This window comes from Melospiza georgiana, chromosome 18 (genome assembly GCF_028018845.1).
Source record: "Melospiza georgiana isolate bMelGeo1 chromosome 18, bMelGeo1.pri, whole genome shotgun sequence".
NCBI classification, from domain to species: domain Eukaryota; kingdom Metazoa; phylum Chordata; class Aves; order Passeriformes; family Passerellidae; genus Melospiza; species Melospiza georgiana.
The window spans coordinates 4,667,123-4,692,671 of NC_080447.1; the positions used below are offsets into that span (position 1 = coordinate 4,667,123).

The 25,549-nt window shown below is 52.6% G+C and overlaps 1 protein-coding gene across 2 annotated transcripts in view; it reads left to right on the plus strand.

The window, feature by feature from the left end:
- Positions 1 to 224: 224 nt before the first annotated feature.
- SEZ6L (seizure related 6 homolog like) overlaps positions 225 to 25,549 on the plus strand; it is a 43,534-nt gene continuing 18,209 nt past the window's right edge. For both annotated transcript variants that reach the window (XM_058037022.1, XM_058037023.1), the window contains exon 1: positions 225 to 316. In XM_058037022.1, coding sequence (XP_057893005.1) covers positions 247 to 316 — 70 coding nt within the window. In that variant the 5' untranslated portion in view covers positions 225 to 246. The remainder of the gene's footprint in view (positions 317 to 25,549) is intronic.

A 25,549-nucleotide genomic window follows, 5' to 3' on the forward strand; every position in this document is an offset into this window, starting at 1 on the left:
CGCTGCGCGGGGGCCGGAGCGGCCGCCGGCGCCCTCCCCCGCCGCTCGCTCCGCGCTCCCCGCGCTCCCCGCTCCGGTCCGCCCTCCGCCGCGCCCCCGCTCCCTCCGCTCCGCTCGGCTCCGCTCGGCTCCGCTCCGCCGGCAGCGCCCGCCCCCGCCCGGCCCGGCCCCGCTCGGCTCGGCTCGGCTCGGATCAGATCGCATCGGCTCGGCTCGGCTCGGAGGCTCCGCCGCGCCCGCCGCAGGATGCCGGGGCCCCGCGGGCTGTGCCTGCTCGCCCTGCTGCTGCTGGGCACCCCCGCGGCCCCGCGGCCAGGTAAGCGGGGCGGAGCGGGGCTGCGGGGCTCCCCGGGGCTGCCCGGGGCCCAGCGCCGCCCGGCCCGGGCAGGGGGCACCGCCCGGCGCGGGGGGATGCAGCCGGGACCGGGGAGGGGGCGGCGGGAGCGGGGAGGGCTGCTGGAAGCCACCCCCGATGGGGGACCCCCGCTCCCGCTGCTCCCCGGGCCGGGATGAAACTTCTGGCATTGCGGAGAAGCGCAGCGGCGCCGGGAGCGGGGCCCGGCGGAGCGCGGGGCTCAGCACCGCGGGGCGGACAGCTCCCGCCGCCGGGAGCGCTCCGGGAGCCGCGTCCGCACCGGGAACCGAGCGCGATCAGGGGGCCGCGGCCTCCCGGGAGCCGCGCCGGACCCTTCCCCTCCCTCCCGCAGGGAGAACAGCCCCGTGTGTCCCCAACCCTCCGTGTGTCCCCAACCCTCCGTGTGTCCCCAGCCCTCCGTGTGTCCCCAGCCCTCCGTGTGTTCCCAACCCTCCATGTGTCCCCAGCTCCCCGTGTGTCCCCAACCCCCCGTGTGTCCCCAGCCTCCCGTGTGTCCCCAGCCCTCCGTGTGTCCCCAGCCCTCCGTGTGTCCCCAGCCCCCGGTGTCCCTCTAGTCTCCACTCCTATGTCCCCGCTGTGTTCCCGCCCCACGGTCTCGGTCAGGGGGTGTCCGTGGGGGCTGAGTGTTTAGCCAGGGGCTCTCTGTTCGCCCCACGTGTCCCCCGTCCCCACGCAGACCCGCTCCCTCTCCCAGTGCCAGACCTAAGGACGGACTCCGGGATGCGCTCGCGGGTGACTTGGCAAAGTCACCGCAAACTCGCCTGGGGCTTGGGGACGACTGAAGCGGCGCCTGTGCCCAGCCCCTCGGCAGCGCTGGGATGCCAGGAAGAGGCAGCCGGGTCTGGGTGGGGTTCCCAGTGTGGATTGTTCGTGGGGGAAGGGAGAGGTCGGTGTGTGCCGGCGCTGCAGTGAGCTGGGGCCTGAGGCTGCCCTCCGGGGCTGGCAGGGTGTTTGTAGCAAACACGAGCAGCTCCTGGTGTCAGGAGTGCTGCGCGGTGCTGTCTGCCCTCTCCAGTCCCCGCTCTCGTGGTCAGATTGCGTTAAATGACTTTGACTTTTCCGTCTGAAACCCGGCTCTCCAGACAGGGACCGTGTTACAGAATCCTCCCTTTCTGGGCAGCAGAACAGAGATGGACGTAGAGGGTGGCATTTCTCGCTCACCTGCATGGGTTTGTGCTCTGTGTACGTGCACAAACCTGTGGAGGAATCAGATGTGAAGTCCCTGCTGGTTCTGGCATCCTGTTCCAGCCTGGGGACACACAGGGAGGAGGCACGTTCCTCTGGGGGGTTACACAAACCCAGCTCTGCTCTGGGCTGCTCTGTGTGAGACCAGCAACCATCCTGGGCTCCCTGGGAAGCAAAGGCAGCAAGCACAGGCCCAGCGAGGGCTCTCAGCTCCCTCAGTGCCTCGTGTGCAGAGCCAGGAGGGCTGCCCCAGTCCCACTGGGAGCATCAGCAGGCAGCCCAGCTCCCGGGAACAGGATTTGGCACAATCTGCCATAAATCTCATGGTGGAAGAACACAGCGTGCTGAACTCCTCTTTCCTTGGCAGAGAGAGGGAGCTGATAAATTGTTGACCCTTTACAAGGTTTGGTGAATTATTGCAGTGAAATCCCAACTCCTGCCTACGCGGCCTGGAGCCCGTGGCGACGTGGCAGCTCTGCCCGTGCCTGGGGGGAGCCTTGTCCATCTGTGTGGAGGGGGACAGACAGCCAAGGGCCCAGAGCAGAGAATCCTGCTGTTCTCCAGCTGGGGAGAAGCAGGATCAGACCCCGCTGAGACAGATTGCTGTGCTCCATCTGCTGCTCTTTCTGTTCGTGCATCCAAGAAGAAAACCATCTTCACATGACTTGCACCCATCGGGCGCTTGGCTGGTGGCTTTGGGTGCTCTGCACTGGTGAAGCCATTTAGATCACCAGAGAGGAGGTGTGAAAGCCTCTCCTCTGCTCTCAGCATCCGCTCACACCCACCCACGGGCGCAGAGCAGGCAGCAGAGGCACGTCCCTGCACAGGGACTGGTGCCAGGAGGCTCCGGGCAGCCTGTGCTGGAGCAGCAGCACCCTGAGAACGTGGGCACCAACAGGGGCATCTGTTTGTACCCTGGAATGATGCAGGGGGCAAACTGTTTGTACCCTGGAATGATGCAGGGGGCAAACACTATTTGTACCCTGGCATGATGTAGGGGGCAAACACTGTTTGTACCCTGGAATGATGGAGGGGGCAAACTGTTTGTACCCTGGAATGATGTAGGGGGCAAACTGTTTGTACCCTGGAATGATGCAGGGGGCAAACATTATTTGTACCCTGGCATGATGTAGGGGGCAAATTGTTTGTATCCAGGAATGATGGAGGGGGCAAACTGTACCCAGGAGTAATGGCGGGGGTTTGTGGGCAGCTGAGTGCAGACAGGGCAGCGCTGCTCGTGCTGCCCATGCAGGCACTGGGGATGGCAGGGCCACGGTTGAACCCCTGGGAGATCCAAAATATAAATATTTTGGTTTCTAAATATAATTGGGGGATCCAATACAGGCTGTGATGAGACCAGCCTGAGGCTGCAGTGCTGGGAGCAGAAATGCAGCTGGGGGGGGGCTGAACTTCAGGCTCCTCTGCACCCCCAAAATTGCACCCTTCCTTCTCTTCTTTGATGCATTGGGGCGCTCCTGGGGTGGCTGTCGCAGCCCAGGAGCAAGGACAGAGATGCCCCTTGCTCTGTGGCCAGCACAGCACCACAGGGGGTGTTTCCAGAGGATCAGGTGTGTCCGGCAGGAAGGAAAAGCGAGCGTGAACTCAACAAGTGCGCGGTGAGCTCTCGCGGCAGCACCCCGGGCAACGAGATAACAGCACAGAGCCAGGCTGCCAGCGCAGATAACAGCGATGGGGATTGTCTGATGGAGAGCTATCAAAGGCCATGGCAAATGGCTCCTCTTCCTTCTCTCCTCCTTGGCAGAAAGGACGAGGAGAGCCTGGATCGGGAGTAAATGGAATTAGTCTCTCTCAGCCCTCTGCTTCTCCGGTATTTTTTGCCGTTATGAATATACAAAGATGCCATTTCAAGCGCAGCTTTGTGGATGTCACAGTGTCACAGACATTTCCTTCTGTACATTTTTAACTTCTCCTTCACTGAGGAATGTGGGAGCAGGATTTAGGGCTGAGGAGCCAGGCTGCGCCGAGTCAGCTGAATGTGCTCCCTTGGCATCCAGAACGGCAGCAGAGATCTTGGAATAGCAAAGCATGGAAAAAGGGAAGTGTGTGATCCATCCCTTGCAAGTCAGGTGGTGCTGGGTTCGGAAGTTAATGGGTAATAAGTGATGGATGAGGCAGAGGAGTGCCAGGGCATTTCTGGAAAGGCGATGTGGGCATCAAAATGGGCTGGTGTGAGCGCGGCCCATCCTGCCAGCAGGCAGAGATGTTCCCTGGGTATTCCAGGTCAGTGCCGAGTGCTGGGGTGCTTTGTTATCCCATTTTGTACAGACAGTTGTTTTTTTTTAATGAAATAGGCTTTGTCTGATTAAATAACACACAGCTTTTGATGTAGACTACAAGCAGCCTCAGAAATCTGTGTATTTTCCATCCTCTGTCACTGCGATGAGCGCAGCTGCTTCCAGTGGGCTTTGGGAACAAAAAAAAAACCCAAACCAGAGTAACCTTCTGTGAGCAATCCAAAAGTTATTTACTTGATGCGATTTTATTTCCTCAAATATTTGAAAGTGGTTACTGAGCAGTAAAATAGGCTCCAAGGAAATCCTGTTACAAAACACAGGCTCTGTTTTAATTAGCATGACGTGAGCGACACGGCTGGAACCGGGGCTGCCACCGAGTGCATCTTTCAGGAGCTCGGAGATGTCTGTAGGAAACACGGCGTGAGCACCGGCTTTCCAATTTTCCAGTCCATCAGGAAGGATTTGCACTCTTGTCAGGGCTATGAAGTTGCTGGATGTGGTGCTGAGAGTTGTGTGTGTCTTTAACCACTTGGCTCGCCAGGGTGCTCTGCGAGGTGGGGATGTGCTTGTACCTGTCAGGGGAGGAATAAAGGGACAGTGGCACCCCAACAGCACCCAGCCCTTTGGCCTTGTCAGGGATTCAGCAGGATGAGCACCAGGATGAGCCACACTGGGGACCAAAGGCAGCACCTGCCAGGCCCCTTCTGGAGGGCAGAATGCAGGGCCAAAGCCAACGCTGCCAGCACAAACCAGGGGGCAGAGGCAGAGTGAGGAAGGCTGGTGGGGTGAGAGAAGGTTTGGCATCACTCTGGCTCGGCCTGCTGCCCTTCAGCTGCTGCTCAGAGCTGTGTTCCACATCTTTCCCGAGCCCTTCCCAAAAGGAGCTGCTCCACGAGATGGCTTTTCCTGCTGCTGCACGAGTGAGTGCTGCCGGATTGATGGGGTGCAGGGAGCAGATCTGCCTGGTGCAGGTGCCTCAGCTGCTGTCCCTGCAGTGGCAGGGAGCTCAGGAGAAGGGCTCTGCAGCAGGAGGTGCTCAGAGGGGGAAGGTGTCCTTCATTCCTGCCAGCTCCTGGCTGTCTGTCTCCTTTCACAGCTTGTTAACCGACAAGTTGTTAAGGATGTTCTCGCTCTGTCCCACGGGGCCGGCCCTGCTCTATCCACATCCTGCTCCATGCACATCCTGCTCTAGCCACGGATAAAAATACCTGCACAATGCAAAAGGCAGCCAGAGAGAGGAGGGAGAGCCTGCCAGAGGAGCAGCCCTGCAGACACCAAGGTCAGTGAAGGAGGAGGAGGAGGAGGTGCTGCAGGTGCCCGTGGTGCAGCCCAGGGTGAGGCAGCTGTGCCCCTGCAGCCCATGGGGATCCACAGGGCAGCAGAAATCCACATGCAGTCCATGGAGGAGCCCGTGCTGGAGCATGATCCTGGCAAGATTTGTGTGTCCATGCACAGGGGAACCCACACTGGAGCAGGATCCTGGCAGGATTTGTGTGTCCATGCACAGAGGAACCCACACTGGAGCAGGATCCTGGCAGGATTTGTGTGTCCATGCAGAGGAACCCACACTGGAGCAGGATCCTGGCAGGATTTGTGTGTCCATGAAGAGGAACCCACACTGGAGCAGGATCCTGGCAGGATTTGTGTGTCCATGCACAGAGGAACCCACACTGGAGCAGGATCCTGGCAGGATTTGTGTGTCCATGAAGAGGAACCCACACTGGAGCAGGATCCTGGCAGGATTTGTGTGTCCATGCACAGAAGAACCCACACTGGAGCATGATCCTGGCAGGATTTGTGTGTCCATGCAGAGGAACCCACACTGGAGCAGGATCCTGGCAGGATTTGTGTGTCCATGCAGAGAGGAACCCACACTGGAGCAGGATCCTGGCAGGATTTGTGTGTCCATGAAGAGGAACCCACACTGGAGCAGGATCCTGGCAGGATTTGTGTGTCCATGAAGAGGAACCCACACTGGAGCAGGATCCTGGCAGGATTTGTGTGTCCAGGCACAGAGGAACCCACACTGGAGCAGGATCCTGGCAGGATTTGTGTGTCCATGAAGAGGAACCCACACTGGAGCAGGATCCTGGCAGGATTTGTGTGTCCATGAAGAGGAACCCACACTGGAGCATGATCCTGGCAGGATTTGTGTGTCCATGAAGAGGAACCCACACTGGAGCAGGATCCTGGCAGGATTTGTGTCCATGCACAGAGGAACCCACACTGGAGCACGTTTTCTGGCAAAACTTATGATCCTGTGGAAGAGATCCAGGCTGGAGCATCCTATTCCTGAAGGACTGACCCTATGGGATGGACCCACACTGGAGAAGCCCTTGGAGGACTGCAGCCTGTGGGAAGGACTCAGGGTGGGAAGTTCATGGAGGAATGTCTCTTTGGTGGGCAATCAGGATCCATCCAGTGTCAACCCAGCACATCCACAGGGTCAACTGTGCTGTTGGGAAGATGGGAAACAAATGAATCTCTGCTGCTCAGCTCTGTTACATCTTGGATTTCATCAGTAAGGATTTCATCAGTAAGGATTTCATCAGTAAGGATTTCAGCCACAAGGATTTCCAGAATCAGAGGAGAACCATGAGCTGGGTTGCTGGAGGAGCCAACAGGAATCTGGGGCTGAAGGGCAAAGCAGGGGATGCTCATCTTCCACCCCAGAGAGGGACGAGCTGTGGGTGCCCTGCAGAGCCCTGGCACTGGCTCAGAACCAAGTGCAAATGTTGGTTATCTCTGCCTTGATCTACACCCCTGGCCCCTGAGTCTGGGGGATTCTTGAGCAGTGCATATGGCCTGGGTCAGCCCCAGGACCCCCCAGAAACCAGGGGATGTCAGGGAGGATCTGCCAGGAGCTGTACAAGTGGAGGCTGTGGCTGGTGGGGAGCTTTCCTCTGGCATTGTGAAGAAGTCACCACTCCTTGTCCCGGTGTCATTGTTGGGTGTCACTGCTGTGAGATAAGGAGGAGCCCTTTGAAGGGTGCTGCAGGGAGGGAGTGCCACACTGCCACAGCTGCACTGAGCTCCAAATTCTGGGCTGGATCCCTGATTCTGCTCCTGGGGAGCGAGCAGGGGCACCTGGATCCAGCTTTCCTGGGTTGGGAACCCTGTGCTGCAGTGCTCTGTCCCACGGTGGCTCAGGGCTGTCCCCACTCAGGGCAGGATGGTGTTCCCAGGGTGCTGAGGAGCTGATTTCCCCTCTCTTCCATCTTTTTGCTTGCTGGAGCTCCCACCAGTGGTGCAGCTGCAGCTGGCCCCGCTCCCAGGGCATGGCCCCGACTCAGACATCTCTTTTATTCCTTTTTCTTCCTTTTCCTTTCTCTGGGAGGAGGCCAAAGCAGCAGCTGACCAGCCCTGAGCCTGGTGCTCTCCTGATGCACAGAGAGGAGGCTCTGCCTGCATCCCCAGCTCTGCCTCCAGCAGGGGCAAGCACGGATTTGTCCAGAACTTTCTCCCTTTTCCTGGCCCCAGAAACCCATGGACTGCAGTAAATTTCCAACGCCCAGAGGGCCCAGGAGGCTGGGCAGGAGCCTGGCTCTGTGCCTGCTCCATGGGGGTGAGGAGAAGGCACTGGCACCCCAGGACAGATGGCTGCAGCAGGAAGGTGCAAGGAGACTCGATGGAAGCTCGGTGCAAGCTGCTGGCGGTGCAGAAAGGGATGGGATGAGCAGCCTGGCCACTCAGCCCCGGCTCCCAAGGCACCATTCCAAGTGCAAAGCTTCAGTCTAGGAAGGAGATTTGGTGCCAAACGCAAAGGCATCCAAAAAACTCGAGCGCGACAGAAGGGATAGCTGTGGGACGGATCTCAGAGCGGCGTCATCTGCTCGGCAAGGAGGATCCTCACTCTCGGCCCCGGCTCTCTCTGTCTTGCACACCGGGCTGGGATGTGCCAAAAGCAGCAGCTGAGGGTGCCAGGAGCACCCCAGGGAGGGTGGCACTGCAGGGGGACCACACCAAACGGGGTCACTCAGGGATGTGCTGCATCCCAAGGGCGAGGGAAGAGCCACAGGGGATGGGGACGGCAGGGAGGAGGCTCAGGAACAGCAAGGGGAAGTGAGGGAACGTTCTGGAAAGCGGTCATTTCGGGGCAGCCTCCGAGCCAGTCGGAACGGCTGGAAATATTTAAAATTCAAGAGAGAATCTCCATCTGACGTTTTTTGGGTGGATTAATGGAGCATGGCAACATTTTGTGGATGAGATGCTTCATCGCGGGCAGAGTGGTGGCTGGGGGACAGTGCTGAGGACATGGCTGCTGATGTCCCCTCTGCCACCCTGCATCTCCTCCATGTTGATGGGGCTGCACAGGAACGGGGCTTGCATCTCCTGATGCTGATTTAAATGCGATTTCAGTTAAAAAAACCAGGCTTTTCCTGACAGTCCTGAACTTCCATTTGCAAAGATACCAAGTTCCCTAAACTGACAGACCACTCTGGCATGAGCCCTGAGAGCTCCCAGCACATCCCTGCCCACTGCAGGAGAAGCAGCAAACTCCTTTTTTCTTGGCAAAGTCCTCTTGGACGCATCCAATGGCATCCTTGGAGAGCTCAGACTATTCCCAGCACTGTCGGGGTTAATCTGTTCTGGTGTAGATTCTGGAGCAAGGCTGCCCAAAGCAGCCACCCAGAGCAAATCCATCCCAAAATCTGGAGCCCCAAGGCAAGGAAAGGCTCCTTTCCAGGGCACACAGCCCCCACCAGACAATGTGTCTCCCTTCACTCCTTATCCATCCCCATTATCCACGCAGCAGTTTTTAAATTGCTGCTGGACACTATATTTACATAAATGTGTGAGCCAATGAGGTCTAAAACCCTGGTGAGCCCTAAATGGTGAATTAGGTTTCTTTCGGAAAGAGGATTTTATCAATTTACTGCGAGTGCAAATCAACGGGAGCAGAATTTACAAACCCATCAGAAAAAGCGAGGTGACAGTTTGGAATTAATCCTCTGCCCCAGGCACAGGATGTACCTCCACAAACATCTCCCAGCATAAATATATTTGAGAAATAGTGGAGGAAAACGTAACTCCCGATGCCTGAGCGCGCTGGCGGCGGCGGGAGATGAATGGAGTTAATGTCATCGGGAAGGTGCTGCCGCCTCCTGCTTTATTTTTATCCAAGACTCAGCGCCCAGCCCAGCCTGCGCTGAGATATTGCAGTTTGTCTTTGTGCCAGAATTTCCCCCGAAGAAAACCTCCCCGATAATCGCTCTTCCTCATCTAGTCCTTTGTAGAGACAAAATACAAAAGAAAAATAATAATTTCATACTGTTCCTCCCTCCGCACGCCTTGCTGCTGGAGTAGTCCTGTGGGGGGTGAGCGTCCCCTCCAGGATGGATGTGGCTGGGGGATGGATTTGGGATAAGAACTGCCACTTTTGGGGCCATTTGGTTGCAGGGATCAGGCACAGAGCTATGCTGCTGGTGCTGTGCTCATTTCTTGGGGAAACCAAACTCTGGCACCTGCTGGTGCTGCTCCTTCCTTAGGGACAGAGCACAGCACCCTAAAGGCACAGAAACCCCCAATTCCTGCATCTCCCAGCGGGATGGGGATGCTCTGTTGCCCCCCGAGGGGCTCCGAGCTGCCACGGAGATGAAATCAGCGAGGCAACCACCAGTAAAAGCCAAACTTCTCAAGCTTTCTAATCACAAGTAGAAAGGCTCCTTTTCAGCTTTTGTTTCCAGCTCCCGCGGCTGCCAGCGGCAGAGATGGCTTTGTTGTGGAGATGGCTGTGAAGGACACAGGCTGTGTTCCCGTTTAGGGATGCATTGAGGCTTTCTTGGAATTCATTAGGAAAGGTAGGGAGGGAAGGGTGCAGCAAAGCAAGAGTCCTTGCTGCTCCCCGTGGGAAGGGATTTTCAGTTTTTCCGCTGCAAAACGTCTTTGGCAAGATCTGAATTTGAAGGTGGTTCCGTTCCTACAGCGGGGCTCATCTGCAGCAATTGGGGATGGGGAAGGGGAAGGGGAAGGGGCCTGCCCTGCAGGTGTTCCCCAGCATCGCCCGGTTCTGCTCCCCCTTGGACCTATCCCTGTATTCTGGGCAGCTCTGCTAGAGCTCAGAACGGAATCATGGAATGGTTTGGGTTGGAAAGGGTCTTAAAGTTCATCCAGTCCACCCCCTGCCATGGACTCATCTCATTCCACACCTTCCACTGTCCCAGGCTGCTCCAAGCCCTGTCCAACCTGACCTTGGGCAGTTCCAGGGATGAGACAGTCACAACTTCCAGGGCCTCACCACCCTCACAAGGAACAATTCTTTCCCAAAATCCCATCCATCCCTGCCCTCTGGCAGTGGGAAACCATTCCCTGTGTCCTGTCACTCCATCCTTGACCCCAGCCCCTCTCCAGCTCTCCTGGAGCCCCTTTAGGCACTGGAAGGGGCTCTGAGCTCTCCCTGGAGCCTTCTCCTGTCCAGATGAGCACCCCCAGCTCCCCCAGCCTGGCTCCATGGCAGAGGGGCTCCAGCCCTGCACCCCCAGAGTGATTGTGACTCATTGTCCCCCCAAGGGCACAACCTGAATTGAGTCACACATTCACCATCTCCTTCAGTGGCTCAGGTATCCACTCCAGCTTCCATAGGGGAGGGCTGGATTTCTCCACATTTCCACCCACATGCACCAAACCAGCCTCAGGAGGAGAATCTTTGTTAAATTATGCAGTGTTACATCTCTGCTCCAAACCAGAAACCCGAGTGAGCAGCAGGGGCAGGAGCCTGCCCAGAGCCACTCACCTCAAACAGGGGGTCAGCTCTGAAAATTCCTTCCTCAGTCCCCCAGCTACAGCCCAGAGCTTTCTCTCGTGGAAAATCCAGGTTTATGTTGGCATCCTGCTGCTCATAGAAAATCAGGTGTTGTGTTTATCTTGAGCCAACAGCCTCAGCCTGGGGCCTCCTGCCTCCATCCAGCTGCTGCCCCAAGCAGGCTCTGCTGCCCCTCGGGGCTCCTGCCCAGCACCCAGGGCAGGATGTGACCATGGTTTGCTTGGTGGCACAGCCCAGGAACCCTCCAGCCCCATCCCTGAGTGCTCAGCATCGTGTGTCAAAAAGGCAGTGCTTAAACCCAGATTTATGTCTCAGATGTGCCTGTTTTAATCACACTACACTGCTATCAAAAGGACATTAAAAATTATGATTACCCTCCAGGAGCATAAACAACGGCAGCAGTGACAATCCCCTCGTCCCAGGCGGGTGGCACAGGCGTTTGTGTAATTGGCCAATTCATTACCTGCTGGGGAGAAGAGCCAGGTCCTTCCTCTCTCCACATCTCCCCATCACCAGGGCGGGTCAGAAACAACATCAGGAGGAAATCTGCCCAGCCAGGAGAGCAAAGAGCTGCCCAAGGATGCCCTGCAGCAGGTTCAGCCTGTCCCCTGAGGCAGAGCTGGGGGTACCAACCACCCTCCAGGGCTGAGATTTAAGGGCTTTCTCTTAGCTCAGCCCAGCTGTGCTTCAGGAACAGCCAGCCCATCCCTTCCATGGGTTTCTGGTGTTGATGTTCAGGGAGTTTTTGGGGGTAGAGGAAGGTGACATTGCCTTACAAGGGTGATGCCTTTCCATCGGCATCCTGGAGCTGCTCCCAAGGTGGAGGTGGTGGCAGCAACGCCCCATGGGCACAGGGGAAGGTGACACAGGAGGGACATTCATTACAGAGCAGCTCACCAAGTCCTCTTTGCTTGTTGATGATCTCCTTTTAGCCTTCTGTTCCTCAGTTTTGGGGAATGCAGGGGTTTTGTGGGCGCTGCAGTGGGCACAGAGAGGGGTCTGGGTGTCCCAATCGCCATCTGGGCACAGCAGCCCTCAGCCAAGCATTGTCCTCTCTGTCCCCAGCGTTCCTGCACCCCCAGCACAGCCTGTCATTATCCTTTCTGCTGGAATTCAGATCAATCAAACAGAATAATGGAGCTGAGGTCAAGGAAGGCTGTTCCTTCCCCGGGGAACAAGGAGCTGCTTTCGTCAGGGAGCCAGCTTAATTGTTCTGAATCTGAGAAATTATGAACGTGCCTGGTAATTGTGTGTCCTCCTGCGCTGGGGAGGGAGGAGAGCTTTGGATGGGAGCATGGAGCAGCAGGGCTAAATCAGCTTTAAATCCCCCCCCCCAAAAAAAACCCCTGGTTTTCAGGGGTTGATGGTGCCACCCATACTGGACTGGGAGGAAACTCTGCCTGAGGATGAGGAGGGATGAAGATGGATGTGGAGGGATGAAGATGGATGTGGAGGGATGCAGGAGGATGAGGAGGGATGGAGGAGGATGAGGGATGCAGGCGGATGAGGAGGGATGGAGGAGGATGAGGAGAGATGCAGATGGATGAGAAGGGATGAAGGTGGATGCAGATGGATGCAGATGGATGTGGAAGGATGGAGGAGCATGAGAAGGGACACAGGAGGATGAGGAAGGATGCAGGAGGATGAGGAGGGATGCAGGAGGATGAGGAGGGATGCAGATGGAAGTAGTTGGATCTGGAAGGATGTGGGGGGATGTGGAATGATGCAGGAGGATGAGGAAGGATGCAGATGGATGGAGATGGATGCAGGAGGATGTGGAGAGATGGAGGAGGATGAGGAGGCGTGCAGGAGGATGAGGAAGGGTGCAGATAGATGTGGAAGATGCAGATGGATGTGGAGGGATGCAGATGGATCTGGAAGGATGCAGGAGGATGTGGAGGGATGCAGGAGGATGAGGAGGGATGCAGGAGGATGTAAAGGCGTCTGGAGCAGCAGCCCCAGCACCCAGGACCAAAGCTGCTCCTCACCATGCAGCAGGACCCTGCCTCTCTCCTGACATTCTAATGGCTAATGAAAACACATTTGCTATCTGTATTAATTAAAATAAAGTGCAGCAGCTCGTCATGAGGCTCTGTGGGAGAAGCTGTACATGGGTTATCATCATCCAGCACAGCATCGTGCAGTGATGGAATTAGTTCTGCCAGGCCATCTTTAAAACACAAATCACTGATGGCTGATACAGCTGACAATTAATTCTACAAAAACCAGAGTCACTGGGAATGAGGGGAAGGCTGGGCAGCACCAGCAGCAGCCCAGGAATGGGCTCGGGGTCTGGGACATGGAGGGGGTGAAGCCTGTGCCAGCCCCAAAGTGCTGCTCTGCCCCCAGAACAGCTCTGGTTTTAATGACAAAAATTTTAAACAGTTAAAAAAATTGAATTTCAGCCATGTTTTGTCTGAAAAGGGGTTTGTTTCTGAAGGATGAGCCAGTGCAGGGCACAGCTGAGGGCTGGATGTGCTGGGGGTTGCAGTTCCCACTTGCAGGATGTGCCAGAGGAGCTGCTCTGCTGCCACCCCCTAAAACTGGCCTGACTTGAAAAGGATCCAGCAATGAAATGCAGGATATTGCTAATGAAATGCAGGATATTGCTAATGAAATGCAGGATATTGCTCTTTTAGAAGGAAAACCCAAGGAAAGGAGGGGGTGACAGCCTGGATGGGGCTGGGAGCAGCCTGGCCTGTGCAAGGGGAGGAACTGGATGGATTTACAACCCAAACCGTTCTGGATTCTCTCTCTGATCACACCAGGCACCACTCCAGGCTGTGGAGGAGCATTTGGGAGCCCGGTGTGCCCCATCCTGGGCAGTTCTGAGCTGTGCCAGGGCCCAGGGATGGCAGCAGGGATGGGAATGGGGGATGCTGGGCTGTGCCCCGGCTCCTGGCAGCCTCGGTGATCGATGGAGCCCAATAACCGTGATAAGCAGAGCCATCAGTAACCCTGCCTGGCCCTGCCTTCCCCATTGCCAGCAGCAGGGCCCCTCCCCAGCTGTCAGGAGTCATTAGGCACTGGAGCTGCAGCGTTTCAGAGCAGGCAGCAGGGTCCTTTCAAGGGCACCAGGCAGCAGCAGGTCCTGCACGGTTCCTACGTGGCCAAAAAGGGGAAATTGGGAAATGGCTTTGCTGATAAAGCAGCAGAAGGGATTTCAGAAAAGGGGATTCTTGCAGTAATTCCACAAGGAGAGGTTGATTTGGCAGAGTTCAGCCCAAATCATGACCGAGCAGACCACAAACTAAGATCCTTGAGGCTGGGATCACAGAACGTGGATGGCGTGTCACACCAGCAAACCAGGTTGTAGTCTCACCCCTGATCCTTTGGGAGCTAGCCCAGAGGGAACATGGAAACACTGAAAAATCTTCTAAAACACCTGAAAACGGTAGTAATAGGAAAGGGAGTGACTGACATCACACAATCAGCAGTGAGCAAATGTGAAATCTGAAGGGAGAAAATGCAAAGAAAATCAAGAACGAAGATTCCCCCTGCAATCTGGGACACACTGATCCCAGTGCCTGTCCTGAGCCCTCTTGGTGCCCAGGAGGGATAAACGGGCCCAGCACAGGGGCTGGGAGGTGCAGGGGGTGAGGCACAGCCTGGGGAACCCCCAGACTGCTCCATTCCCTCTATGTGATCCCGTGGTGGGAACAGCCCAGGGGAGGCCATGGGGAGAGCAGAAAACTCCGTGTGTGCCCTGTGCCCGATGTCACCTGTGCCACCCTCACTGCTCTGAGGCACCTCTCCACCTTGGCAAAGTGACCAGGACCTGATGGGCTTCAAATCTCACCTTGAGATGCCCCAGGGCAACTCAAAAACACCAAAATAAAATCTTTTGGGGTATCTCTGGACAAACCCACTGAGGAGAGCAGCCATGGGCGGCAGAGCTGAGGCCACTGGGGACAAGTGACAGCCCCGAGGCACTGCCAGCCCCTGCTCCTGTCTCAGAGTCTGGACTGGAGCCACGCTGTGATTCCTGTTACATCCTGTGAAAGAAATATAAAGAGCTGCCAAACAGATTTAGCAGAGGCAGCTCAGCTCTCCCTCAGCTGCTGCAGGGGGAGTGTGGTGGTGTTCACAGGGGTTTGAGGATGAGGGAAGAGATGAGGATCTGACTCCATGTTTCAGAAGGCTTGATTTATTATTTTATGATATATATTACATTAAAACTATACTAAAAGAATAGAAGAAAAGGTTTCATCAGAAGGCTGGCTAAGAATAGAAAAGAATGATAACAAAGGTTTGTGGCTCAGGCTCTGTGTCCAAGCCAGCTCACTATGACTGGCCATTAATTAGAAACAACCACATGAGATCAATCACAGATGCACCTGTTGCATTCCACAGCAGCAGATAATCAATGTTTAAATTTTGTTCCTGAGGCCTCCCAGCTTCTCAGGAGGAAAAATCCTAAGGAAAGGATTTTTCATAAAAGATGTCTGCGACGGGGGAGCTCAGGCAGGAGCTGAATCCTGCAGCTGCCCCAGGCAGGGAGAGCTGGGCTGTGATGCTGCTCTGCTCACCTGCACCTCAAATGTCACATTGTCACCTGGAACATCACATTGTCACCTCGTATTTCCAGTGCAGTGCCAATCCAACCAAACCCAGCTCTGCAGACAGCTGGGACGGCAGGGGAGGTTGGGAATGGTCACATATCCCATGGATGTGACTGCCTGGGAGTGGGAATGTGTTGTGGCCAGACAGGAACAGTCAGTGATTGTAACCAGGCTAAACTTTGTCTCTGCAGATGTTTCAGGGCTGTGTGTCCAGAAAGTGCTTCCCAGTGCCCCCAGGAGCAGGGATTTTGGATGAGCACACTGCTGCATCCCTGCCAGGGCTCCTGCATCCCTCCTGGGTCCCCTCCATCACCCAGAGGCAGTGCCAGGGCACAGCACCTCTGCCAAGCATCCCTTGGCATTCACATCCTCTGAAAAATCCCTTTCCCCAGGATTTTTCTCCTGGGAAGCTGAGAAGCCTCAGAGGAAAAGGGAAACAATTCTTATCTCATTTGCTTCTCCTGTGTTTTGCTCGTGTAAAATGTGTTTGGAGATTGTTTACCCACAGGTGATGGTTTCATTGGATTCTGGTTTGAGTTGGTTTCACTCTTTGGCCAATTGGGGCCAAGCTGTGTCAGGACTCTGGAGAGAGTCAGGAGTTTTTGTTATTATCTTTTTAGCATTCAGTATCCTTTCTGTATAATATAATATAATATAATATAATATAATATAATATAATATAATATAATATAATATAATATAATATAATATAATATAATATAATATAATATAATATAACATAACATAACATAACATAACATAACATAACATAACATAACATAACATAACATAACATAACATAATATAATATAATATAATATAATATAATATAATATAACATAATCGTTCTGAGAAGATGGAGTCAGATTCATCATTCCTTCCTCCCTGCCATTGTGGTCCCTGCAAATACAAGGGCAGGGGACACAGCAGAGCAGAGCCAGCCAGGCAGGATCCCCAGGATTTCCCAGGATTTCCCCTGGCATGGCAGCAGGAGCTGCTCTGCCAGGGCTAACCTGCTCCCAAAGGGTTAATCCCAGCACTCACTTCTCCAGATCTGCTCTGCTGCATCTTAACAGTGATGGGAGATTAATTATTTGAGCTGCAGAGAGCTGACTAGAACGGGGTTTTGTAGCTAAATATACTCTCTCTTTAGGAACCCATTTAATTTTATGCCCTGATGTAGACGGCTGGGCTGGATGATTGGTGAAGAAAGAAGGAGCTTCTCTTCCCCCTCTTCAATTTTGAGCCTGAAAAGCTGCCAAAACACTCGGTTTCCTCTCCCCAGGTGGGCCCTGAGCAGTGAACATTCCAGCTGGGGAGCCCAGGAGAGGCACAGGAGGGATTTTCTTCTGCTCCTTCATCCCTCTGGCTGCCCCTGGATCCCTGGAAATGTCCCAGGCCAGGTTTGAAGGAACTTGGAGCAAGCTGGGACAGTGGAAGGTGTCCCTGCCCATGGCAGAGGTGGGACTGGATGATCTTTAAAGTTCTTTCCTAATGAACTTTCAAAAAAATCAATTCCCCCTTGAACCCAGCCTGCTAATTCCTTTCAGCTGGGTCTGTCTGCAGATGTGCCTTTCTTACACTTGGTGTCATAAAAACCTGTGATAAACCCAAATTATCACCAGCATCACAGTTCCTCTCTTCCTAATGGCTTTGCTGCCCTGCTCCCTGCTGGTCAGGAATATCAGGATAATTCCTGCCCCCATGAGCTGGGGACACAGTGGGACAGAGATGCTGCGAATCTCCTGATTCCTCCATAGCTGGAGATCCTCTTCAATTCCTCTTCCTCTGCTGCTGCTCCTCCCACATTCCTTCGGGAAGGAGCTGGGCAATTCCCAGCTGAGCTGGGCTCATCCCTGGGGATTTGGGCCACGCTGGGGGTGATGCTGCAGTGAAATGTCACACAGGGTCTGTGGGGCCAGGGCACCGTGGGCAGGTGCCCCTGTCGCAGACATCTTTTATGAAAAACCCTTTCCTTAGGATTTTTTCTCCTGAGAAGCTGGGAGGCCTCAGGAACAAAATGTAAACAATGATTATCTGCTGCTGTAGAATGTAACAGGTGGATCTGTGATTGGCCCATGTTGCTTGTTTCTAATTAATGGCCAATCACAGCGAGCTGGCTTGGACTCTCTGTCCGAGCCACAAGCCTTTGTTATCATTCTTTTCTATTCTATTCTTAGCCAGCCTTCTGATGAAATCTTTTAATCTATTCTTTTAGTGTAGTTTTAATGTAATATATATCATAAAATAATAAATCAAGCCTTCTGAAACATGGAGTCAGATCCTCATCTCCTCCCTCATCCTGAGACCCCTGTGAGCACGGTCACATGCCCCAAAGCCACAGGTGAGGAGGTGGCATGGCCAGAACAGACACCTGGGAGCCGAAGTCTCATTGATTCCAGCTCCATGGAGCAGCAGCGGGGAGGAAAATCCATTTTCCTCCTAGCTCGGAAGAGTGTGTAATTTCCCAGCATTGTCAGGCCTGTGAGGATCGTTGGAGCATTCACAGCTCCTCGGGAGCACCGGCAGAGGGGGGAGAGCTCTGTGAGTTCAATTCCTGAATTCCTTGTGCTGCCCTTGCTCCCCAGCCCAGCCAGGCAGTCACAGGCAGCGTGGGTTCTCCAGTCAGGCACAAACAGGGTGGATTTTCCACTAAAGCAGCTTTCCAGGAGGGTTTTGCTGTTGGAATATTGCCCCCAGATGCAGCAGTGTCCATGTGGAGCCCAAACCCCCTGCTCCCACCTGGACCAGGAGCTTTTCCCATCTCATCCCAGGGCTGGGACCAAGTGTGGGTGTGGGGGTGTGGTGTCCCCCAGACCATGTCCCAGCTCTGTGTCCCCTGCCAGCACAGCAGGTCCCTGAGCCCCTCGGGGCAGCTGGAGCTGGTGAAAATCCTCCCTCCCATCCCTGGAAGTGCCCAGGGCCAGGCTGGACAGGGCTTGGAGCGACTCAGTTTATTTGTTGGCGACCCTGCCATGGCACAGGGGGTGGATGAGGTGATATTTGAGGTCACTTCCAGCTCAAACCACTCCAGAATTTGGTGATTCCATGATTCTCTCCTCTCTGCCCTGCCCAGCAGGGATGGGTTTGCTGCTGGGAGCAGGAGCTGGGTGGGCAGTGGGAGCAGAGCCTGGTCCTTCCTGGCCATGGCTCCTCAAGCTGGGGACCACTGCCAGCATCCTCACTCACCCAGTAATGAGGGGTTTCCATGGCAACCTTATTTGAGCATCTCGAGTGACACAGATGTAAATTTTAAAATGAAATATTCAGACTACAGTCCTGTGAGCACAAATAAACCCCTGCACATGGGCAATTTAACAGCATTTTAAAGCAGATCCACAACTCCCCAGGGCCACAGGAGTCTCTGTGGCATTGGGAAATTCATGGGAATAAGAAAGAAAAGCATCCTGACCTCCTTCTGCCCCAGGAATCCCAGCTGCATTCCCAGCCTGAGTGCAGAGCAGCAGCAATTCAACGAGGTGTTATTACAGCGACCTGAGTGGGTCGCTGGAGGTGGTGAGAGAGAGAATCTTGTTTCTTGATCAGAAGGCTAGATTTATTGACATATGATATATAATACATTATAACTATACTAAATAGAATAAAGAGATAAGTTTGCAGATGCTTGCTAAGCTAAGAATAGAAAGAAAGAATCTATAACAAAGTTGTGTCCAGGGAGTCTGTCCCTAGCTTGCACTTGTGATTGGCCCTTAATTATAAACATGGGAACATGAACCAATCACCAATCAAAATAGGTGCATCCTATTGCATTCCACAGCAGCTGATAACAATTGTTTACCTTCTCTTCTGAGGCCTCTGCCTTCCAGAAGACGCAGAAATCTAAAAAGAAAGGATTTCTGTGAAAAAATGTCTGCGACAAGGCGTTGGTCACACCTGTCCTGGGCACAAAGGGACAGCCCAGGAGGGACAGCCACGTGTCCCCTGGGATGGGAGGAAAGCAACTCCAAACTTTCTTGGCCTCTGGTGCACTGTCTTCATGAGCAAAACCTGGGCATCTTTTTCCTTCTATGAATTACTCCATGGAACAGTCCAGGTTTTCCCTTTGGAGTCTGGAGGCTCCCAGCATTTTCAGGCTGTCACCTGCACTGGGACAGGCACCTCTCCTTCACCTTCGTGCCAGAGCGGGGAGCAGCTCCCTTTTCTCCCACAACACGGGGAACATTCAGCAGCAATCCATCCACAGCCCTCCTGTTAAAAACCAGAGCAGGCTCCTGGTGCTAAAGTGATTTCAGCATTTATTGTAAGAAAAAGAAAGGCCTAAAGCAAGGGGGCAAAGAAGGAGCGTTCCCTCGAGAATGCTGCAGCGCTGGAGCTTCTTGATTCACAGATTCAGTGGGTCAGAAGCCCCTTTTTATCCTGTTTTTCGTCCCTTTGGATTGGTTTCTTTTTGGATCCTTCGTTTGCATGAAGGTTTAAAGGTGCTTGATTGGCCCATGACAGTTCTGTCCAGGCTGGCTCGTGGTGCAATTTCCTCAGGTGTGTTATGGTATGTTGAGTTCCCTGTTTCTTATAAATACCTGTTGGGCTGTTGATGGTGAGAGGAATAGTAGATTTGTCTTTACAAACGAGCTGTGGGTCTGCTGGTAGATAAAACCAGCACTGGGGGATGAAAGAAACAATGGGAAGGGTTCCACTGATTGATGAATGGAAAAAGATATTTGCTTCTACAAATAAAGTTTAGGTTTGCTGAGAAATGAAATTAGGCATGGAAAGGTGAAAGAAACAATGGGGAAGAAAAACTCCTAAATTCCATAAGAATTGAAAATTAAAAGGGAGGGTTATACATTAGAGGGAAATCTTTGGTATCAGGTGTATTGGGATGTCTGAACCTCCCAAGCACCTCAGCCAATGGGGAAAGAGAGAAGGGAAATGTGGCTGGGAAATTGGGATAAAAAATAGGCTGCATCCTCCAAAAATTTGAGAGACCCCGGGGAATGCCCCATGGCCTCTCCCCTTATTGGAATAAAGCCAAAAAGGGCTCCTCTGTCTCGTTTTTGTACATAAACCTCTGATGTTTGTGGATTAATTTTCGTAACAATGGGTCCCCAGGATGAGGTGAGATGAGAATTTGGGTCCAAGTTCTCAGAAGGCTGATTTATTATTTTATTATATCTTTTTATATTTATTAGATTATATTATTGTTAAAACTACACTAAAGAAAGGGAAAGTATACATCAGAAGCCTGGACAAAAATGACAATAAAAACCTGTGGCTGACCAGAGAGTCTTGACACAGCTGGACTGGGATTGGCTATTAATTAAAAAACAATTCACATGCTGGGTTAACAATTCTCCAAACCACATTCCGAAGCAGCAAAACAGGGAGAAGCTGAGGCTTCCCATCTTCCCAGGAGGAAAAAAGTCCTGGTGACGCATTATAAATGAATTAAAATACCATAGTGACAGCCACTCTTTTAAGCCCCCTTTTACAATATAACAACCCAAGGAGCAGCACATGCCTAACGATCTATCAGCTGTTTCCCAACAGTTTCTAACCTGTTTTTAACGCTCCCGTCCCCGTCTCACCTTTGCTGGGAGAGCGGCTCCGGCCCCGGCTGCGCTCCCGGAGCTCCCACGGGCACGACACCCACATTGCATTGCTACGCTTGTATTTGCTTAGAGGGGGAGCTGGCAGGATGCTCTTGAGGAAAAATGTGTAGGTTTTGTTTTTTTTTTTCCTTTCCTGTTGGAAAAAGTCAATGTGCTGGAGCTGTAACTGCAGGAAAAGCTGGGGTTCGCTGCTTGGAGGGAGAGGCTGCATCCGCCTGCGGGGATGTTTGGGGGATGAAAGATTGTTTCAATTAAGGGTTTTCTGCTCTTCAAGATTCAAGGGCAAAAGCTTTTAAAATCTGAAAGCAAACCGATCGCAGCCGAATGTTTTGATGGAGACAGCCTGCTTTGTCTCAGTAGTCCCTTCCCACCCAAACCCTCTGTTTTCCTCCCTGAGGGTGAAATGTGTGTTGTACACACTGGAAGTCAACATGAGAAGAGGTGTGAGGGCAGAAGATGCCCAGGGTGCCCCTTCTCACCCCCCAGCCCCCCAGTGGTGAAAGATTACACCAGTGTGACCGTGTTCACAGGGGTCTTAGGATGAGGGAAGAGATGAGGATCTTGACTCCATGTTTCACAAGGCTTGATTTATTATTTTATGATATATATTACATTAAAACTATATTAAAAGAATAGAAGAAAGGATTTCATCAGAAGGATAGCTAAGAATAGAAAAAGAAAAAATGATGAAGGCTTGTGGCTTGGACTGAGAGTCTGAGCCAGCTGACTGTGATTGGTCATTAACTAGAAACAACCACATGAGACCAATCGCAGATCCACCTGTTACATTCCACAGCAGCAGATAATAATTGTTTACATTTTGTTCCTGAGAAGACTCAGCTTGTCAGGAGGAAAAAATCCTAAAGAAAGGATTTTTCATAAAAGATGTCTGTGACACACCAAGACCTGGCCTTGACCTCCCTGATTTATCCAAGATCTGGATGAACTCATTGTGATCCCATTGCTCCACAGAGGTGCATGGCAGCTCCTGCCAACCCTCCTGCATCAACCATGTGGTAATGGGGAATTCCAGGGGCCTAGCCTGCATGCAGATGGTGCTGGGCAGTGCGGGATAAATCCCAGCTCCCCACAAGGCCTTGGATATGATGCCAGCAGCATCTCTGGGCAGGATTACCCCAGCCCATCACCCCTGAATGCACCTGAGCCCGTCACACAGGCAGAGCTGAACACCACCACTAATAGTGCCCGGATCAGCTTTATTCATTTCTGCTACAATCAGATCCTAAACCCTTCTGGACAGTGATTCCTGAGCCGGAGCAATCCTGCTGCCCTCCCTGGAGCGAGTGCTCAGGGCGATACCATCGGCATTAGTAACGGGAGCTGCGATAGGGCTACTCCTGCTTCGGCTCTTTCGGGAGCACAGCAGCGAGACGAGGCCTTTGTGATAATTCCAGCAGCCTTTTATCAGGCATTTGCAGCTCTCTAATTCCTCTAAACCCCTCTGGCTGAGGTATCTTGGCAATCAGATTCTCCTGGTGCCGCTGGAGCAGCAGCCGCGTGTTGGCCACGGGACGCGGGCCTGGCTGCGGGTACTGGGGACACTCTCGCGTGGGGATGAAGCTTTGGAGCTGGGGAGAGGATTTTGGGGCTGGGGAGGAGATTTTGGGGCTGGGGAGGAGGATTTTGGGGCTGGGTAGGAGGATTTTGGTGCCTCTGTGCTGTTGCTGCTGGGGTGGATGTGTGTTGGTACCCTGCCAACACCCAGTGCGGTGTCTGCGTGAGAGGAGATGCTCCAGGAGCTGCTGCCCTGCCACCCCTCCTGTCCTGCTGTTGGGTCTCTCCTGCTGCTTGCCACAAGTTAAAGCATTAATTCCTTGATCACCTGGTGCCCTGGAGAGCCTGGTGCCACCAGCCCAGCTCTGGGATGGGTCTGTGCCCCTCTGGCAGCTCCCACACACAGCCCAGACTCGGCACCGGCGCTTCCTCCTCGGCTAAGTATAAACTGTGGGGGCTGATGGAGACATCCTCCCTCCCCGGAGCCCAGCTTCCTGCAGGGTTTGCACACACCCAGGCACGGCCCAGAATAGGCCTGGAGACCAGCTGTCCTTCTCTGATAAGGTCACTTTGTGCTCCAAACTGTCCTGGCCCTGCCTGGCCCATCCTGCAGGAGCAGCTGCTGTGCCCACGGGCAGGGCACAGAGCCCCCTGTGCCACCCTCGGGGGTAGCGAGGGCTGCAGGGTCACCACTGAGGTTTCCATGTGTGAAAAACACAAATCACTCGGTTTTTGTTAAATTTTAAATGTTTACTAATAATACAATATTACTAACAATAAATATGATATTATAATACCATTATAATTATAATTATTAATATATATATTATTATTATATTTCAGTAGTAGTAATATTATTTATTTTTATTTTACTATAATATTTATCATAATATTATAATATAATTATAATATAATATAATATAATATAATATAATATAATATAATATAATATAATATAATATAAATAATATTACTACTACTAAAATAATAATAAAAGTAAAATAATGAAAAGTTTACTACTAATGAAATTGTTATAAAAATAGCAATATCATTAGAGTAATAATAATTTGGATAGTTTGGATAGCACAATATGAGACAATAAAAAACAAAGAGTTATGGACGGTCCAGGTACCTTTTTCTGGGCAAAATAAGCCTGAAAAAGGATCCATGTTAACAGAGGATTAACCCTTAAAAACAATAGCCTGTTGCATATTTATACATCTTATACATGATGCATAAATTCCATTCAAACACAGGATTCTCTCTGGTCAGTGTCAACTTCTTCCTCTTAATCCTAATAACTCTTCATGGCCCAGCAAGGCAGGAAGAAGTTTGTTTCTTCTGATAAGAGAGCAATAAATTCTTTCTCTCTGAAAGATTTAGGTGTCCTGTGGCTGCTATCTCAGTGCAAGTCCTTTCTTTAAAAAAAGTATCTTACACAGCATAGTTTTTATTTTAACATTATGTTATAACCTAAAACTATATTTAACATGCTGCTTGAGAAAATTAATACAGCATAACTTTCTAACGTAGCACATAGAATATTCTTTTTAATATTTGCAAAAAGCCAATCATAAAATACATTTTTTTTCACACATGGGTTTGGAGAAGGCTTTCCAGTGCCAAACTGCCCTTGGAGAGCTCCTGATCAGATACAAGACAAACCCCTTGTGCATCTCAATAGTGTTTATTTCCTATTTCCAGATTAGATCAAGGTCAAACGTGACCATTTCTCTTCCAGCAGCTCTGGATTGATCACTTGGGCAGAGCAGGATGGATTTTGGCAGCTGAGGAGGGTCCTGTGTAGCCACGATCACCCCATGGGCCTTGGAGGTGGTGGAATGGCTGTTGGAATCCACAACAGTGGAAAGGATCTCACCAAACCCCACCCTGGCCCTGCAAACACGGAAACCCACTGCAGTCCTTCCTTAAGGATGGGAATATTCAGTTCTGCTTCCCAAAAGGGCTCCAGGCAGGAATCAGGGGGCTGTGGGGGCTGTGGGGCAGCACCGAGCTCCATGGGGAGGGAGGTTTGGGGATGGTGATCAATCAGGAGCTGAAATCCACAATCAATTCTCTTTCTGATAATGTGGAATAAGCTCTTATTGATCCCCGATGCCCTGTGCCTGCCCCTCCCCTGCTCCAGCCCTCTCCCCTTCCCTGGAATGCGTTTGCCCTTTACGAACTGCGGCGTGTTTAGTGGCTCATTAAGGAGTCGCTTTACAGAGTGTTTTATTTCATGCTTTGTTAAGGACAGAATCGAGTAAATGCATCCTGGCAAAGGATCTAATAAGGAATTAGTCAGCTTTCCAAAAGCATAAAATATGGTTTAAAGGCACAATCCATTAAGAATTAGGGTTCACATGACAAATAACCCGGGGATGCAGGGTTGGTGTTTTTTGGGAATGTGTTGGCTTTAAGGACTCGGGATCCTTGACTGTCCTACTGTGAGCTGGTGCCCCAGAATGTCCCAGAATGTCCCACCCTGTCCTACCAGCCAGGGAACCCCCTCCCTGTGCTTTCTCCCCTGTCTCAGAGCTTAATCCTCTTCCATCATGGACAAAACCTTTTGCTGCAGAGCCCTAAAATTGTCACCCGGGCCATAGGAGAGCAACCACCCACTGCTCCTCCTGGCCTTGGGGTGGGAGAGGAAGAGAAGAACCCTGGACAGCCCTGCAAAACTTCTCAGGGAAGGAGAGCTGCCAGTAGCATGGCCTTGGGGACATTCCACCCCATCAGCTCATGGCAGGGTGCCCATGGAGGCCCCAGGGTGGGATGGAGAGAGAAGCAGAGACACCAAGAAACAACCAGAAGGTGTAGAAGCTCCTGGTGTGAAAGCTTCTGGTCCCCCAGAAGTGTGGGGACACTGAGGCACCCAGCCTTCCTGGGGGATGATTATTCAGAGCTGGCACAAGGTGATGGTTGCAGATGATGCGTGTGAAATGCCTCCTAATGCGCTCAGGGAATGGGTGATGGATTTGCTGAACCACTTGCTAATTAAAGAATTAATGCTTTAACTTGTGGCAAACTGCAGGAGAGGCCAGGAAGCCCTTGGGGAGGTCTGGGACAGGTTTGCTGGTGGCTGCAGCAGGGTGAAATGGCTTGTCCCAGAGACAAAGGACCTGCCCAGGCACCAGCAGAGCATCCAAGGACTCTCCTGGACCAATGAGCAGTGTAGGGACTGCCAGAGTTTTGGCAGCTCCATCCTTCAGGCTAATTCAGCTTTTGCCTTTCCCTGTTGAGTTCCTTATCTTTGGTTCTTGTCAGAAACTGCTTCTGTTTTCCAGGAGATGGAGCAAAGTCAGTTTTCAGCGCTGCTCAGT